The sequence below is a fragment of the Gossypium raimondii genome, chromosome 7 (genome assembly GCF_025698545.1).
Source record: "Gossypium raimondii isolate GPD5lz chromosome 7, ASM2569854v1, whole genome shotgun sequence".
NCBI lineage: Eukaryota > Viridiplantae > Streptophyta > Magnoliopsida > Malvales > Malvaceae > Gossypium > Gossypium raimondii.
In genome coordinates, this window is record NC_068571.1 from 43,069,433 (window position 1) to 43,087,928 (window position 18,496).

An 18,496-nucleotide genomic window follows, 5' to 3' on the forward strand; every position below is an offset into this window, starting at 1 on the left:
CGAAAATTTTTGAAAGACGAAATTTTTTTTAAAACACGGAAATTTATGAAACACGGAAAATTTTTTTTTAAAACAAGAAAATTTTCGAAATACGAGAATATTTGAAAACACAGGAAATCTTGAAAACACAAAAATTTTTGACACACTGGAATTTTGAAAACACGAAGATTTTTGAAACATGAGAATTTTTGAAAACTCGAAATTTTTTTAAAAAACAAGGAATTTTTTGAAACACGAGAAATTATTTTGAAAACACGAAAATTTTTGAAACACGATTTTTTTAAGAAGTACCGTATTTAACACGAATCAATGATATTCATCCCTACATGGCGATGAAATCATCGAATTAGTGCCAAATCGATTCAACTTAATATTTAATCGTGATTCTATTAAAACACGAGAATTTAAAAAAACACGATAATTTTAGAATATTTTAGATTTTTTTAAAAGGGCGTATCGTGTTTAACACAAACCGATGATATTCACCCAACATAGTGATGAAATCAACGATTTAATGTTAAATCGATTCGTTGCCTTATTTATTGAAATTATTCGAATTTAAAAAAAATAAAATAAAAAAGAACATAAATACAAAATAAAAATACTTAAAAATGTGCAACAAATATTAAAAAATGAAACAACATTTATATATTTAGACAAAATTAAGAAATCAAGAATTTACCAAACCCAATGTTATGGGCTGTTTGGGCCTTTCTTTTTTTTGCTGTTGGGCTGCTGCTTATTGGGCTGCCAATGGACTGGGCCGATGTTGCTGCTGGTTTGGGCTGCGCTGGGGCTAGCGGGTTTGGGCTGATGTTGGGCCTGTTAAAAAGGCCTGCTATTAATTTCTGCTGCTTCTTTTTTTTTACTTTATTTTTTTGGGGTTTTGCTTTTTTTTTTCGGGCCTAGGGCTGCTGGTGCGGGTCTGTTGTGGATCGGGTCAGGTCGGCTTCCAGGTCGGGTCGGTTTGACCGGACTATTAGTTTTTTTTGCTCCTTTTTTTTCTTCCTTCTTCTTTCTTTTTTCTCTTTTTCTTTCTTTCTTTCTTTCCCGTTCAGCCCCCTTTCATTGCTTTCGCCGACGACGCCTTGCTGCCTGGCGGTGTGACGGCCACGGTGGTGCTCCTCCTTCTCCCTTTTCTTTTCTTTTTTCCTTTGTTTTTTCTTTTTTTCCTTGCTATTTTTTTCTTTTTTTACTTCCTAGTTGCTTTGTTGGGTGTTGGGATGGTAGTGATGCAGCGGTGGTGCGGCGGTGCGAGATCGATGGTGGCGGTGGCCCTTTTTTTTGCTGCTGTTTTTGCTTAAAATTTTTGTTTTTTTCTTGGCTGCTCAAATCTCCCCCTTTCTTCTCTTTTTTCCTTCTTTTAAATCCTTCAATTTTGTCTTCTTCTTCTTTATTTTCAGGTGGCAGTGGAGCAATCATGGCCTAGGGAGGCTGCTGGAGCTGGCCTGCTGGTTGCGACGATTTGACAAGTCCAAAAGGACCAAACTGCAGAAGGTGCGAAATTTCTGGGGTAAAAGTGCAATTTTAGGAAAATATGGGGCCAAAAAGTAATTTTTAGAAAGTTTAGGGGCCCAAATGTAATTTACAAATTATTAGGGGTTAAGATGTAAATTTTTAAAAAATAGGGGTCAAAATGTAATTTTTAAACAGTTCGGGGGCTAAAATGTAATTTGTTTTCGTTTTTTGTTTTTTTTTTCAAAATTTTATTATTACTATTTTATTAATATTTAAAACAAAGATTAAAAATAGGCTAAAATAAGTCCAAAATTAAAACCTATTGGGCCCAATCATTGTGCCCATACGAGACCAAACTGGCCCAAAACCCTAACTGGGCAAAATTCAGTTATGTCAGCTGCCCCTCTTTGCTTATCGCTGTGAAACAGGGATAGAGCAAAGACTTAAAAGCACTGAATTTTGTTCGATTGTCTAAAATTATTATATTTTTTGTTTATATTTTTTGAAAGCCTAAAACTGAAAATAGCTTGGTGTCGATCTGAAGTTCAACTTACTTCTCAAATTATGAGTTGACCTTTGAAAAATAGAAATTGAAAAATACCTCGGCATATGACCCAAGGCTCAATTCACCTCTCGCAATATAAGTTGATTTTTTTGAAAACCAAAAATTGAAAAATACATCGACGTGACTCGAGGCTCAACTCACCTCTCGCAATATGAGTTAATTTTTGAAAACAGAAATTTAAAAGAAATACCTCAGTGTGCGACCCGAGGCTCAACTCACCTCTCGCAATATGAGTTGATTTTTGAAAAACGGAAATTTAAAAAATACCTCAGTGTGTAACCCGAGGCTCAACTCACCTCTCGCAATATGAGTTGATTTTTTTGAAAAACAGAAATTGAAAAATACCTCAGCGTGTGATCCGAGGCTCAACTCAACTCTCGCATTATGAGTTGATTTTTTTGAAAAACAGAAATTGAAAAATACCTCAGCGTACGACCCGAGGCCCAACTCACCTCTCGCAATATGAGTTGATTTTTTTGAAAAGTAAAAATTGAAAAGAATACCTCGGCATGCGACCCGAGGCTCAACTCACCTCTTGCATTATGAGTTGATTGATTTTTTTTTTAAAAAACAGAAATTGAAAAATATTTCTTTCAAAAAACATCAGGTGAAACTAAAAGCCTTCTTCTTAATTGATTCTGTGCAGCTTTCTCCCAATATTCCTTGTTCTACTGGGATACCTGTATATGTCATGTACAATGTTATCATGATATGCACGTGTTTGCTCTAAATGCTTTTATGCCTACATGATCATGCCATGCGCCCTGGGTCTGTTTGTCACATTCCCTCTCTTTTCGTGAGGGACTGCATTCATTGCTTCAATCCTTGACTTTTCTCTCAGGTTTTGTATTCATCTTCAAATTTCGCGAATAATCCACATTTCTTCGTATATCACTCTCTTGCCCCCTGTTGAACTTTTTCTTGCTTTGGGGCCCTCATACTTATTAAATTCTCATCCAAGTAATGCTCAACATTCCTTTTGTTTAGAGTATGCCATCTTACCATTTATCAGTTAAATGAATCAAACACGAGATGCATGAAAAATGGCAAAGTAGGCATGAAAGAAATACCTCATATTCAAATTATTTCAAAAGCAACAAAGAAAATTGACAAGGAATAGTTCAATAAAGAAAGCATCACAAAGAAAAGAAAGTGAATCCAATGGCTACAAATGCTTTAGATATCCAACGCATGAACTTCTCCACGTTTCTTCGTCCTGGATCTTTTCCAAGCACAGCTTCTCGTGTAAAAGATTTCGAGCTTTTGAGAATGCTTCAAATATTGCAACCTCGTCATTCAACTTCTCGTTCAAGTCACTTTGCTCCTTTAAGCCCGAGCCCACTTCATTAGGATGCCCTTTTGGGTTTTCATCCTAATCCTTTTTGTTTATCAAGACGCCCTTTTCAGGTTTTCATCTTGATTTTTCTTTCTTTTTCCTTTTTTTCCTTTTTTATTTTTTTTTTGTTTTGTTTGTTTTTTTAGGCATAATATTTTTTCACAGCATCTGAGTTCACTAGATTAGGTAATTCTTTCCCATCCATCTCAGTGAGAATCAGAGCCCCCCTTGAAAATGCCTTTTTTACAACATATGGCCCTTCCCAATTTGGTGACCATTTTCCTCGAAAGTCTTTTTGTATCGGGAGGATTTTTCTTAGTACTAGCTCTCCTTCGCAGAATTCTCTTGGCCGCACCTTTTTATCATGGGCCGTGATCATTCTTTTCTGGTACATCTGTCCGTGACAAATTGCCTTCAAGCGTTTCCCTTCAATAAGGTTTAACTGGTTGTATTGAGCTCGAACCCACTCTGATTCTTCTAGTTTTGACTCCATCAAGACACGTTAGCTCATTAATGTTTTGATTTTGATTGGTTATAAATATGAATGCTTGATGAAATGAAATGCCTGTAAATTAATTTGTAAACTCCGGTAATGCTCTATAACCCTATTCTAGCGATGGATACGGGTTAGGGGTGTTATAATATAGGCCCAAAAAAAGGCTTTAAAAAATGTCCATTTGGAAAACAAGTTGGGCCTCGGGTAAGGCTTTTTTGACCCCGAGCCCGGCCCAAATTTGCAAAAAAAAAATCTATTATTTTCTTGTTGTTTTCTCACTGTTTTCTTACCATTTCAATATTATATTGCTACTATTTTGTTGTTATTGTTTGAAGATTGTATAACTTTTATTTTATTGTTAATTTTGCTACTATTTTAGATGCATTTGCTTGTTAAGTTGCAACTATATTAGTATTATTTAAGTACAAAGATTTTTTTAAATTTATTTTTAGTTTTTTAATTTATTTTTAATTTGTAGGGAAATATTTATTTTAATATTTTTAGTGTTTTTGATGTATTATATTTTTAAAACATATATAAATATATAATATAAAAATTTTAATATAGGCGGATCGGGCTCGAACTTTAGCATTTTATCCAAGCAGGGCTTAGACAAAATTTTAGGCCCATTTTTTAGGTTGGGCTAGGCTTAAGCCTATCAAATGGGCTTAAAATTTTGTCAAAATCGAACTCGAACTTGACCCGACCCATGGGCTGGTCTAAACTTGAATTACCACAAACTCGATAAAGCCATGAGTTACCACCACATGGAACCAAAGCACTGCCCAACCCATGGACCAAAAGTTATTATTCCAACAGCTTGTGTTCATGCTGAAAAAAATTGTCGGAGTTCAGCATCAGGAACGTGATCAAGTGGTTTTTCAATAGCCATACAACTAACCGCCCGAATACTTTCAAAAACTCGGGCCTTTTTGCCCTTCTCTATTGTTTGGAACCTCATACCGAAGATCCAAACGATCAAACTCCTCAGAAAGATAGGAGTGTTTGGCTAAAGACTCACGAAATTTGGATGGTGGACAATCGGAAATTGGAAGAAGGCTCTTTTTGTATTTTCAGAGAATATTTAAAAAAGTCCAAGTTGTTCCAAGGGAAGACATGCCGAAAAACTAAAAAGGCAAAGGGGATAGAGGCAAGTCCATTGGTTAAAGAGTGTTCATAGTTCAGCTAAACTGAAATAATCAATCGAACCGATTTAACTCGATTATTTGGTCAGTGGTCGAATTTAGTTCGGCCGGAAATTGATTAATGATTTTTTGCAATTTCAATTATCGGTTAATTCGGTTCGAAACCAGGTAATTAACCGAATTAACCAATTAATCAAAATATTTGTTGTTTTCAAAACTTATGCAGTGTTTGGTTGTTAACTTTCAAGACTTATGTAATGTTTCTAATGTCTTATTTGTTGTTTTACCTCCATTTAAAGTTTTTTGAACTATTAAATAAAAGAAAATAAACATTAACAATGTATATTTTATATGTTTTATACAAAGTTTAACCAAATGACAAAACCATATAGATTTCGGTTAATTCGGTTAACCGAAATATTTCAGTTCGATTAATTTATTTGAAAAAAAAATTAGATTCGATTAACGATTAAAGGTTTTTACATTTTAGGTAATTCGATTAATAGTAATTTGGTTCGAGTATTAATTGAACTGACAATTTGAACGCCCTTATAGTCGGTACTCTCCAAGGGCAATGATGACGCTCAAAAAGGAGTTGACCAACATGACAGTGGATTTGATTGATTGATAAAATTCAAGCTGTTACAAGAAAATAGGTCGGAAAAAAACAAAGACTGGAAATAGACGAATCCACCGATACTTTTTAAGGGTTAGTTTAACATTACTTCTCAGAAACACTTTTGGAACAAAAAAATACTTTTGAGACAAAAAAAAATATTTTACAACAGCACTTTTTTGTCAAAAGTAAAAGGAACAAATTTTAGGTTTTAATGAAAAGTTCATTTTAACCCAAAAATAGTTCTGAAAAACAATATTAAACTGATCCTAAAAATAAGGGATGTCGGAAAACAAGACGGCATGCTAGAAAAATAGCAAAACAAAATCTTACAAAATTATTGCAATCGTAATTTGAAAGTTGATTTCCACCTTTTAAATTCATTTCTTACGATTTTGTTTTGAACCACATGAATAACATCGAACTGCAGTTACTACATTTATTTTCGTGTTGATTGAATATAAAGTACAGTAGTCAAACCATTTAAAAATTAAAATAATTCGATTCTTATGAATGTTATTGTCAATGTAGAAGGACGTGGGTTCGAAGCGCTGAAGCCGTATTATTCTTCCTATGGGTTGAAAAGGGGCTATAGGTAGTTATAGTTATTGTGTCAAAAATAGTAAATATAATCAGTAAAAAATAAAATAATATGATTTTTATTTTGTTTTTAAATATAAAGTTAAAAGAAAATATAGGGACGTACCTCTAAGTTCTAACAATTAACACCCTTAATAACATCAAAATCTTTGTGTTAACATCCAACAATTTTATTTTATTATCCAAAGTCAATAACAATATTATCCTTTTAATTTATTAATACCAAATGGTCAAAATCATCAACCAAAAGCATATTTTAATTCTCTTAATTAAAAAAACACATGTTTGGCAATATATAATTACTGTAATAAAGGTACGCTTTTTTTAATTAAAGAAGTTAGTTATAAATTTTATATTAAAAGGTAAAAAATAAATTGTAAATTTTCTTTAGCTAACGATAACTACCATTTTGTATTTGAGAGAATCAATGGGATTGCAATATGATAATTTTAAATATTATTAATTAAATATTTAAAATTTTAATATATTTAATCATTTTATTATATTCATTTTATATATTTGACGGAAATTTTGAATGATTTAAGTTTCAAACACAGGTGAAGTCAAAATTAATTCCTTTAAGGGTTAAAATAAAATTAAAAATGGTTTGAATTTTGTATTAAAAAAATTAAAAGGATTAAGAGAGTAATTAACTCATTAAAATAAAAAAGGTCATCCCCCTTGCCTACCTCCTTCAGGTTCGCCTCTATCTATAATTACCAACACTTATTAGGTCGTTCTTTAATCGAAATCTCAAAGTCAAATCTTGTAGGTGGAGAGTTTTGTCTCTCATTCAAGAGTTCGGTTCGATTCAGTTTCTGATTTAGCAAGAATAAAGCCAAGAATTTTGTTTAGGGGTGAAATAAAATTATAAAATTTTCGGAGCCAAAGCTGAAAGTATTATGTTAAAAAATACTTAAATTAAACTATTTATTTTTTAGATGGACAGAATTTAAATTTTTTAATTCAATTAAAGACTTAAAATACTTAAATTTAATGTTTTATTTTTAGATTATGCCCTGAACTATCAAATATCGAAAAATCTAAAAAACCACTACAATTTTAATATATCATCTCTTGTAAATATTAAAATCACATTAAAATAAATAAATATATTTAAAATTTCAATTAACATTGATTTCGCGTATATATATACACGTGAAATAAAATTGACTTTATAAATTCTATATTTTCTGCCATGGGTCCCATTAAACAGCTTACATTCAGCCCCTCTGCTCAAACTATTTCACACTCATTGTTGTCTTTTTCTTTCCCTATCTCCTTCATCTACCTCTTCTTCTTTTTCTTTTTTCGTTTTTTTTTTATAAAGATAAATTTAGTTGTTAATATTTATATCTTTTTATCAATTTAATCCTTATTCTTTTTTTAAGTTAAATTTAGCACCAACCTTTATAAAGGAGTCAAATTTGACTATCAACATTTTAAAAAGAGTCGAATTATTGTTTCTTTAACGGAAATATTGACTAAGACATTTAACTTTTAAACGTAGCAGCTCGTATGACAGTTCACGTAAACTTCATACCATTTTTTAAAAATTCGTGAGCATTTTATAATTTGTTTTTGGATTTTTGAATATTTTTATAATTTTTTAAATTGTTTGTTAATCTGACATATAAGGCAAACAGTGTTAAATCAACATAAAGTACACATGGACTGTTACGTAGGTTATCATGCCAACATTATTAAAAAATTTAATGTTTTAGTCACCATTTTTGTTAAAAAAATTTATTTGGCTCTTTCTTTGATAGGTTAATTTTCAAATTTAGCTAAAAAGAAGAAGAACCAAATTGATAAAAGATTAAACGTTGAGGGATAAATTTTCATTACACCTTTTTTTCATTTTTTATTCGCAAAACAATTAATTTTCCATATTCACCTCCACCTTTCATGGCCTTTAATTCCATCAATTTATAATCCAATATTTAACCATGTTGAAGCTTTAGATTATTATCTTAAAGAAAAGAGAGAAAATTACCGATTTTTTCCAAAAGAAATGAAATTAATTATAAATTTCATCTATTTAATTTATCAAAATTTGATCATAGTAGTGTATAACAACGGAAAATTTAGTTCATTTCGATAACACTATTGTTCCTCTTTATTAAATTATTGACCTAAAAATCGATAGGTTAGTGATTTATATGTAAGGAACTAACAAAAATCAATATAATCATTTATATGTAATAAAATAGCAACAACAACAAAAAAGCAACAATTCAAGTCTGTGTTTACTAATAATTGGACTAATATATTAGTTCTTGTAAAATACAAGAATCAATTTCTAATAAAATAAAATAAAGAGACTAACTTCTCAATTTTTATAAAATATAAATATTAAAATTATACCATTCTAAAAACAAGAATCCATCCCATAAAATGATAAAATTTGTAATATTCGAATCTTAAATATTAAATATCCACATTCATTTAATTAATTTACTACTGTAATTAAAAAAAAAACAAATCCAAGAGTATCTAACATCAAGAAAAACATTAAAGAAAGAAAGATGCAATAAACAAAATAAATAATACATTGGTCAATTTTTGTCGTTAAGACAAGTCAGTACTTAACTTTTTCTTTTTGCATTTACGTCCCTCTCAAAGTCAGAAAACATGTCTGACCAAAAAAAAACTTAACTACTAAATTGGCCCACAAAATATTGGTTGATATCGTGTTTTTGGGTAAAATGAGATTAAATTTGTTGAAGGAAGGCCAACTCTTTCTGAAGAAATCTCTGTAGCATCATTTATCCAGAGCTGACACGCCTCTCAACGGATCAGTATTATCCTTTAGTTGAGCCAAGGTTTTATCTCCTAATTCTGTAAAGAATTCGAGTGCTTGAAGTAACGGTTTCAAACAGAGTTGGAGCGCCTTATCGAAATGGACCATGCTTGATGCATAACCACCTAACAAGGGAACGTGATCATCTTGGGTTTAAACCCTAGCAAGTGATCATCGGGTTGTGCATTGCGCTCGATCCAACAAGATGCTTTAGCTCTATTTAGGAGACAAAATCTTAACTTGATTCGAGGAAATACTAATCCGTTGAGAGGTCAATCAACTTCGAATGAACAATACTTCGAATACTTCTTTAAAAGAAGTCAGCCTCCCTTTACCAAAATTACTAATTTAAGTATATTACCTAATTAAAAAAAGTATAACTTGAGGATCAATTTTCCAATTCAGCCAAAAAAGAATCTCAAAACATGACTGAAGTGTTACTCGTGTTCTCATTAGAGGAACCGGTTCTAGAAGGAGGAACCTGCGATGAACCACCCTCTGCAACGAACGGTTCAGACCCATGTTCCATGTCCAGTCTAGGATTATTCCCCCCAAGTCTTGAAAACATGTACGCCTGGTTTTGATGTTGCATTAATTGAAGCTGTTGTTGTTGTTGTTGTTGTTGATATTGTAGCTGAAACCCGGCCGGAGGAACTGTAAGAGAACCGGGGTTAATAGCATTCGGTTGACGTACACCGAACCCGAAATCCGGTCCACCAAGGTGAACCGAGTCCGATGCAAAGCGTACTGCGCTCGGACCTCCGGTGAACTGTTGAACCATGGCTCGGAAATTCGTCGGGTCGGTGTTAAGCAAAGTCGTAGGGGTTCGCCTTGAAGCCCTTGATCGTTTCCGAGCTGGTTTCCCAACTCGGCCTTCAGGACTCAAATGACCACCGCTTGAAGTGGCTGTCACGGTGGAAACGACGGTGGCGTCGTGGCCTTGTTCGTCGAATGATACTTGTTCTTGGTTGGAAAGATTTTGGTAGTAAAAATGAGACCAATCAGTGGGACTTGACATGGGGCCAAAAATAATGAGGAAATGGGTTTTTTTTTGTGGGTGTGGGGTGGTTGAGAGAAGTGAAGGGGAAGATTGGAAGAAGAGAGGGTGATATTTATGGTATTTATGGTGGTCTACACGGCGGTCAAAGGCGGAATATTAGGAAAAATCGTGGCCATTAAATTTATTGAGTTAGATACTTGAAAGCAACAGCATGTGGGGTATGGCGGAAAATGAAAAAGAGTGTTTGGCGGATTTGCGTGGGATTTGGAAGAAAGACATGTATATGTGAAAGGTGTTTGAAAGTAATTTCGAGTTAGATTCGAAAAAAAAACTGGATCTTAATTTTGTAATTACCGAGCTTTTGATTCTTAATATATATTTGAATAAATTACAAGATGACTAAATTATTAATAAACTTACATTTTAGTTATTCAACTTTAAAAAGTTACAAAATTGTCATTGAACTATTCTAATGTTTTCCTTTGAGTCAATCGTCGTTGTATGGTATTCTCCATTCACATTATTTGCACTAATGAAAAGCACTATTTCCTCTTCTCTTTTACAGTTTTTTTATGAAACAACTTTTAACGGTACGAGTCTGTGAACCAAAATCTAAATAACTTTCTTCTCTAAGCTTCAACACTAATTGTCAGATCAACTTTGATCTAAGATATGTTGTTCTACTTGTCAATGTGTATTAATATACTGTACCGATCAATCGTCGTTTGGAGCTCGTTAGTTGCACCTTTTTAAAAAAACTTAACAGCCCAATAACTAGAATAAAAGCTTTCGAATAATTCAGTGACTTAAATGAAACTTTTGAATATTTTGGTGATTATTTTGTAACTTTTAAAGTTGAATGACCAAAACGTAAACTTACTAATAGTTTAGTAACCTTGACTGTAATTTACCTTACATATTTTTATATTGTTAATTACATTGTTGCCCTCAAATATATATTATTAACCTTAAGCTTAGTTATTTAGTCGAGCTCGAGTTTGAGCTTAAATACATACAAGCTTAATCAAACTCTAGTTCAAACTTTAGTACGAAAATTGATAAGCAAGCTTAATCAAACTCACTATTGAATAGCTCGATTATATCTCAAGTCAAGCATGAGTTTAAATATAGATGTTCAATCTAGCTTGAGATGAATATCGAATTTTGAAATTCCAAATCTAACTCAAGCTCGACTTAGCTCACTTACACCCCTAATACATAAATGGTTTATGGCTAGTTTGGCATTATGGTTATGGCTGAAAAGTTTTTTTAAAATGTCAAAAGGTACAGCGTTGGTGTAAAATAATTATAGTAGAAAATTAAAATGATCATCTTAAACATGTTGTTAGAAACTAAAAGAATAATTTAATTTAGTTGACATTTAAATAATTTAATATATATTTATATCTAAAATATACATTTTTAAATAGTATAAATAATTATTATAAATTATTTGTAAAATTAATGATACATAAAATATTTTAAAATTTTAAATATAATAATTATCATTTAAGCAAATTAACATAATAATATTTGTAAATAATATTTAAATAATTTAATATAATAATACATAAAATATAAAATTAAACTAAATCAACCACTTTAAACCATTGATTTATAAGTGATTTTCTATCTTTTAAAAATATATATTTAAACTTTTAATTAACCAAAAATAAATGAAAATAATATGACAATATATAATTTTCACCTATATCTTTTTTTTTTGTTTTTGTTTACTTTAGTGCCTGAATTTGGTAATTAGGTTTTATTTTGGCCTCTGAACTTAGATTCCATCAAGATTTAAAGATGTGACAAGTGTTCTTAGAGCATGATTAGATTAGTTAGTTGGATTGAAAATTGATCGATGTGTTGATCCAAACAAAAAGGTTGAATTGATTGAACCGGAAGATTGTACCATGTGACACAATCTTAAAGTGTCACGTTATCAAACTTTTATATTTTCAAATCTAGGAACTAAGATAATTTTAGTTGTCAAATTTAAATACCAAAGTGGATGTGGGGCTAAAAATAAATCATCCCTTGATTTAAAGAAACATGCTTATGGTTTGTTTTGTAGTTGGTGGACGTTGATGACTTTAAAGTCATTCAAAGATTCCTTTTATTATGAGGAAACTCTCTACTACCTTCTCGGTTTTTAAATAACAATATTAATTGGAAAAAAGTAAAAAATAGAAAATACACATTATTTTAATAATTTGAGAAAAAATTATATGCACAATTTATATTAAACATAATTTCTGATATATTAAGATCCATATTATATTTTAAGAAAAAGACGTGTCAATATTTTAAGATTGTTTGTGGAATAAAATATATACCATCCGTATACCAAATACTCACTCATTTAATAATAGTAGAGATAAATCAAAACTCACGAGTTTGAATTATTTTACCAAACCTAAATAAGATTCACGATGTAACATCAAAATCTTCTCTCTCCCTCTCTTTCTATATATATAATTGAGGGAGGAGAATGGAGTTGTTTAGTATCAAACTTTATTTCTCATGTCTACAACATAATACTACTGCTATTGGGTCAAGAGGTTGTTGGCCAAAATCTATATATTTGTAAACTTTATCAAATTCAATTATATAATATAAAATTAGATTATGTCACATGGATCGTTTTAAAGATTTTATATAAACTATGAAAACATGTATAAATACCTTTGTGTTGTTTGTTAAAAGGGTATTTTAGACTTTTTTAATTAATATTTGATTGACTTATGATGTCCTTTCAACCAAAAGCTTTATATTTAGTTCGATTATAACACACCTACTATGTGGGTGAACAAAATGTAATAAATTATGCTTTAGTTTGTAATGTTGATATTTTAAAATCATATTATCTTAAATTTAAATCAAATCATAAATGTATGTTTCAAGTTTTTGTTTAAAAGAAAAACCCGTAAACACAATCTCATTAATAGCTTTTTAACTTTATAAAAGAACCGAGTTTTTGGTAATTTTACAACTGTATTGGAACTTGATTGATAAATGATATCAACTCAATTGAACACTTAAACAATAGTATAAGGTTAATATATGCTCAAACTCCTTGTATTCTTTGCATATTTAAAATATAATCCTCTATTTTTATTTTCAAGAATTCATTCTTATGCTTTTCAGGTTCCAAAATTCAAGTCCAATTATTAACTCTATTTTTATTAAATTAACTGATATGACATTTTGAAATTAAAAACAACACATTTGATAGCCATGCAATCCAAAAGATAGTGTCGTAATGACTTGAATTTAGTATAAAAACTTCACGGTATTAACAATTAGATTTACATTTTAAATTCAAACAGCAAATAAATTAATTTTTTGAAATAAAATAAAAGATTAAATTAAAATTTAAATGTATGAACAACACATAGATGGTATAAACTATTACAGACAATTAAGTACTAAGAACAGAATTAAAACATCTTTAATTCCCAATTTTATCTTCGTTTCTTATCATTTTGAGGTTACAAAATTGGACAAGTTTTTATACTCTCCTTAATGTCTAAGATTGGTCCACCCTTTGAAATATTTTAATTTATGTATTCTAATCTTTTCGGATTTATCTCTTTTATAAGGGATAATATAGTTTTTGGTCCCTGAACTTAGTAATTAGGTCCACTTTGATACTTAAGTTTTTTTTTTTGTTCACTTTAGTACTTGAACTTGGCAACCAAATTTATCTTGGCCCCTGAACTTGAATTCCATCAAGATTTAATGATGTATTATTATTCTTTGAACATAACTAGATTAGTTGGTCAGACTAGTGTATTGGTCCAAATGAAGGGGTTGAATCAATTAAATATGAAACTGTTTAAAATCGGTAAAAATCGAAAACTGAGACAAAAATCAGTGTTTGAATTGATTTAATAATTTCTTTTGATTTTTACTAATTTGTAATTATTTATTTCATTATTGTTGGTCTAACAATTGAACCAACCAAACCGATTAAATTAAGAACTAGTGGTCTCACCGGTTAACCACTAGTCCGATTATTAGAACATTGTATACGTCATTGTAAGATTGTACCATGTTAACACCTGAAAATTCATAATTTTTTTTAATTTTCAAATGATGTCGCACAATTTTAAAATGCCACATCATCAGACTTTTATAATTTTTAAGTTCAAGTTCAAAAACCAAATGAATTTATAGTTACTAAGTTTCGGGCAAAATATTATATTATCCATAAATATAATTATATTAATTGAAAATCACAAAACAGTACATTTAAATTATTATAAACAAAATTAATCATCATAAGTCGATATAAACATAACCTACATGGATCGGATTAAATTTTTAATATTTTTATCACATGATGAAAATTAAATCAAAATAAATCTAAACATAACCTACATGGATCGGATTATTTTTTTAAATATTTTTATCACATGATGAAAATTAAATCAAAATAAATCTAAACATAACCTATATGGATCAGACTAATTTTTCATCAATCAAAATTTTAGATAATAAATTAGTTTAACGATTAAAAATACAAAAGAATAATCAATTTATCACGTTTTCAATTTCTTTTTCCTCTCCAACTTGCGATGATTGAGGGCATTAATTTTACTTTTATCAATTTTGTAAGCTTGTTAGGTATATTGAAATACTAGTTTTCATAAGAAAGAAAAGTTCATTTTATTATATGAAAAAGGTAAATTACACTCAAGGTCACTAAATTATTAGTAAGTTTTTCTTTTTAATCACTCAATTTCAAAAGGTTAGAAATAGTCATTGAATTATTTAAAAGATTTCATTTAAGTTATTAAATTATTCGAAAGTTTTTATTTAAGTTACTAGGCTATTAAATTTTTTTTAAAAGTCCAACAATCGACAACTAATTTTTGTTTATCAAAACAAAAACTGGAGTCGCCACCGACCCTTTATTGAGGTGTGATCGGCTCACCTTAAAAACGATTTTGGTCTGCAAAATTTGAGAAAACAGGTTCGGGAGTCAGTTACGCATGAGGAAAGGTTAGCACCCTCGTAACGCCCAAAATTGGTACCGAATTGATTATTTAATGTCTTAGTGTCAAAAGTTTGAAAAGATTTTAAAATACGATCCTTGTATTTAAAAACTTGTATAAATCAAATTAAAACCCTCTTATTTAGGGAATATTCGATTGTTTAATTCAGATGAAGAAATCGAGACTCAATACGTTAGAGTACAATTTCTCAAAATTCTCAAACTTTGAATATTACCTTTTTTTATAGGAAAATTTTCATCTCAAGAAAACATGTTGAATTCTCGAAAATGATTTTTATTTATGCGTTTTGAAAAAATATTCTCGATTATTTAGGGTTAACAAGGAAAATTGGAACCCAATACGTTAGGGCTCAATCTTCTTGAAAATCCCAAATATCGAATATTACATTTTGAACAAAATGGTTTTAATGCTTTAATGAAATCAAACATATTTTCCTTTTAGAAAAAAAATGACAAAATGTTAATATACAACATAAAACAAATACTTTAATATGAATTATATATGTATATGTATTTACAAAATATGTATATATATATAAGTACAATATATAAGTAAATTTGAAAATATGTGTATGCATATATTAAAACACATATATAAGTATACATATAAAAAAAGAAAAGGAATGAAATATATAAAACAAAAAACTTATAATAATTTCTAAAAGAAAATATGTATATATATTACAGTTTTGAAAAATATATACATAAAAATTTGAAAGATATATATATATATATATATATATATATATATATATATAAGTTTGCAATAAATAGTATTAAAGAAATCTAAATAAATTATACATCAAAAGATTTCAAATAAATAATAAATATAAAAACCTAAAATAAATGATGATAAAAGAGTTTTTTTATATAAATAAATAAATTAAATGGAATGAGGATGAGGATGAGGCTGAAATGGAATTAAACTCTGGGGTATCAATTAAAAAATTATAAAAATAATAAAACAAAATAAGGATTAAAGCAAACGCGCGAATGAATAATAGGGACCAAATAGGAAATTGTTCCCAATTTCAAAACGACACCGTTTCAGGTGTTTTTCTTTCAAAACAGTATAAGGACAAAATTAAAAAAAATGAAAATTTGTGGCAAAAAAACAAAAGATAGGACCCAATTGTAACCAGCCCAAAAGCAGAAGGACTAGGGGCGTAAATAGCCCATTTTGTCCAAAAACACGCGGATCCTAGGCGGTTTGGGTCGGGTCGGTCCGATCCAAGTCAAAACGGCGCCGTTTTGGGCACATGTGAGTTGAGTGAAACGGCGTCGTTTCACTAAGCTATTTAAGCTAAACTTTCTTCGAAAATTTTCATTTTCTTCCTTCTTTTAAAAAAAAACTTTGAAAAACACTCTCCATCCTCCCCCTCTTCTCTGGGCTCTGGCCTAAGGTTCGATCATCGGCCACCGCGTTAACCGCGGTGGTCATTGCGTCAGTCTTGCCCAGATATCTGTGATCGGAACCTGAAAAGTTTCTCTCTTTTTTTCGATGCAAACCTTGGGCCTCCAAAAACTCCGGCGACGGCGAAATAGGTAAAAAAGGCCTTCTTTTTTATTTTTTTTATATTATTTCGAGATAAAAAAAGAAATAAAACAAAAATAAAAGAACTAAAGTATCACCTTAAAATTTATTTTCGAATATATATTTTTCTTTTTTTATATTTCTCCCCACTCTTTTACAAATTTAAATCGACCTTATATAGCCGAAAATCAGAGAGAGAAACAATCAAAATCAAATCTATATCTTTTCTGTTATTCCCCCGTATTTTCCTATTATTTTTCTATATCTTTCTTGTTGTGTGGTTGTTTCTGTTGCTGTTATTTGTTGTAGGAGCCAGCTGGAGGAGAACGTGTGCGACGTGCATGGAGTGGGAGCTACGACTGAGGCGCGTAAAGGGGCGGCAGTTGCGACGCCAATTTGCTGCCACTGCTTAGGGTTTCTGTTGTGTTGTGTTTTTTTTTTGGGATAAGTTTGGGTTAATATTTGGGCCATTTTGGGTTTTAGGTTTAGTTGGGCCTGTTTATTGTTTTATTTTATATTTATTTGGGCCCGGGCATATTTGGGCTTGTACAGCTGCCAATCTTTGCTCGTTGTCGTGTAACGGGAACGGAGTAAAGACTAAAAGACTCAACTGTGCCCAGTCCTACCGAGCCTCGTTCTAACCCACTGCATGTTCAAAGGTATAGGAACTAGTACTTTAATCTACTCCACTGTAATGTCAGGTAGATAAGATTTGTACCTTGTAGCTTCTCAAAAGAACAAAATTTGCTATCTTTAGTCTGCTCCTCTGCAATTTCAGAGAGATAAGACTTGTAGCTTCAACTTGTTCTGCTGCAACTTTAAAGATAAGTCTGATGCGGTCTGCTCTACTGCAACTTCAGAGAGATGAGATATGTGGTTTTAATCCACTCCATTGCAACTTCAAGGAGATAGGACTGGTTACTTCTGTCTGCTCCACTGCTACTTTAGGGAAATAAGACTTGTATCTTCAACCTACTTCGCTGCCGTTACAGGAAGACAAGACCTGCTATTTTCAACTTACTTCACTACTGCACAGGGAGATAAGGCTGCTATCTTTGATCTACTTCACTGCCAATACAGAAAAATAAGATCTGCTATCTTTGATCTACTTCGCTGCCAATATAAAAAGACAAGATTCGTTATCTTTGATCTACTTCACTACCAATATAGGAAGACAAGATCTACTATCTTTGATCTACTTCATGCCAATATAGGAAGACAAGATCTGTTATTTTCGATTTACTTTACTACCAATATAGGAAGACAAGATCCGGTATCTTCGATCTACTTCACTACCAATATAGGAAGACAAGATCTGCTATCTTTGATCTACTTCACTACCAATATAGGAAGACAAGATCTGTTATCTTTGATCTACTTCACTGCTAATACAGGAAGACAAGATCTGTTTTCTTCGATATACTTCGCTACCAATATAGGAAGACAAGATTTACTATCTTTGATCTACTTCGCTACTAATATAAGAAGACAAGATCTGTTTTCTTCTATCTACTTTGCTACCAATATAGGAAGATAAGATTTGATATCTTTGATCTACTTCGCTGTCAATACAGGAAGACAAGATCTGTTATCTTCGATCTATTTCACTATCAATATAGGAAGATAAGATCTGCTATCTTTGATCTACTTCGGTGCCAATTCAGGAAGACAAGATCTGTTATCTTCGATCTACTTCACTACCAATATAGGAAGACAAGATCTGCTATCTTTGATCTACTTCGCTACCAATACAGGAAGACAAGATCTGCTATCTTTGATCTACTTCGCTGCCAATACAGGAAGACAAGATCTGCTATCTTTGATCTACTTCGCTGCCAATACAGGAAGACAATATATGTTATCTTTGATCTATTTCATTGCCAATACAAGAAGATAAAATCTGCTATATTTGATTTACTT

At 30.8% G+C, this 18,496-nt stretch overlaps 1 protein-coding gene and 1 long non-coding RNA gene across 2 annotated transcripts; one reads left to right on the top strand and one right to left on the bottom strand.

The window, feature by feature from the left end:
• Positions 1-403: 403 nt before the first annotated feature.
• On the top strand, positions 404-1,687 carry LOC128042369 (uncharacterized). Its single transcript, XR_008197678.1, has 2 exons — positions 404-1,118; positions 1,404-1,687. It is a non-coding gene; the product is annotated as an uncharacterized LOC128042369 (long non-coding RNA).
• Positions 1,688-8,730: 7,043 nt separating this feature from the next.
• On the bottom strand, positions 8,731-10,351 carry LOC105789614 (VQ motif-containing protein 22). Its single transcript, XM_012616987.2, has one exon. It carries the CDS (start codon positions 10,035-10,037, stop codon positions 9,438-9,440), a length of 600 nt encoding a protein of 199 aa, XP_012472441.1. The 5' UTR covers positions 10,038-10,351; the 3' UTR covers positions 8,731-9,437.
• Positions 10,352-18,496: the final 8,145 nt, after the last annotated feature.

What these genes read in the sequence shown, in the direction of transcription:
- LOC105789614 (XM_012616987.2), bottom strand. Translation starts at nt 10,037, where the DNA reads ATGTCAAGTCCCACTGATTGGTCTCATTTTTACTACCAAAATCTTTCC.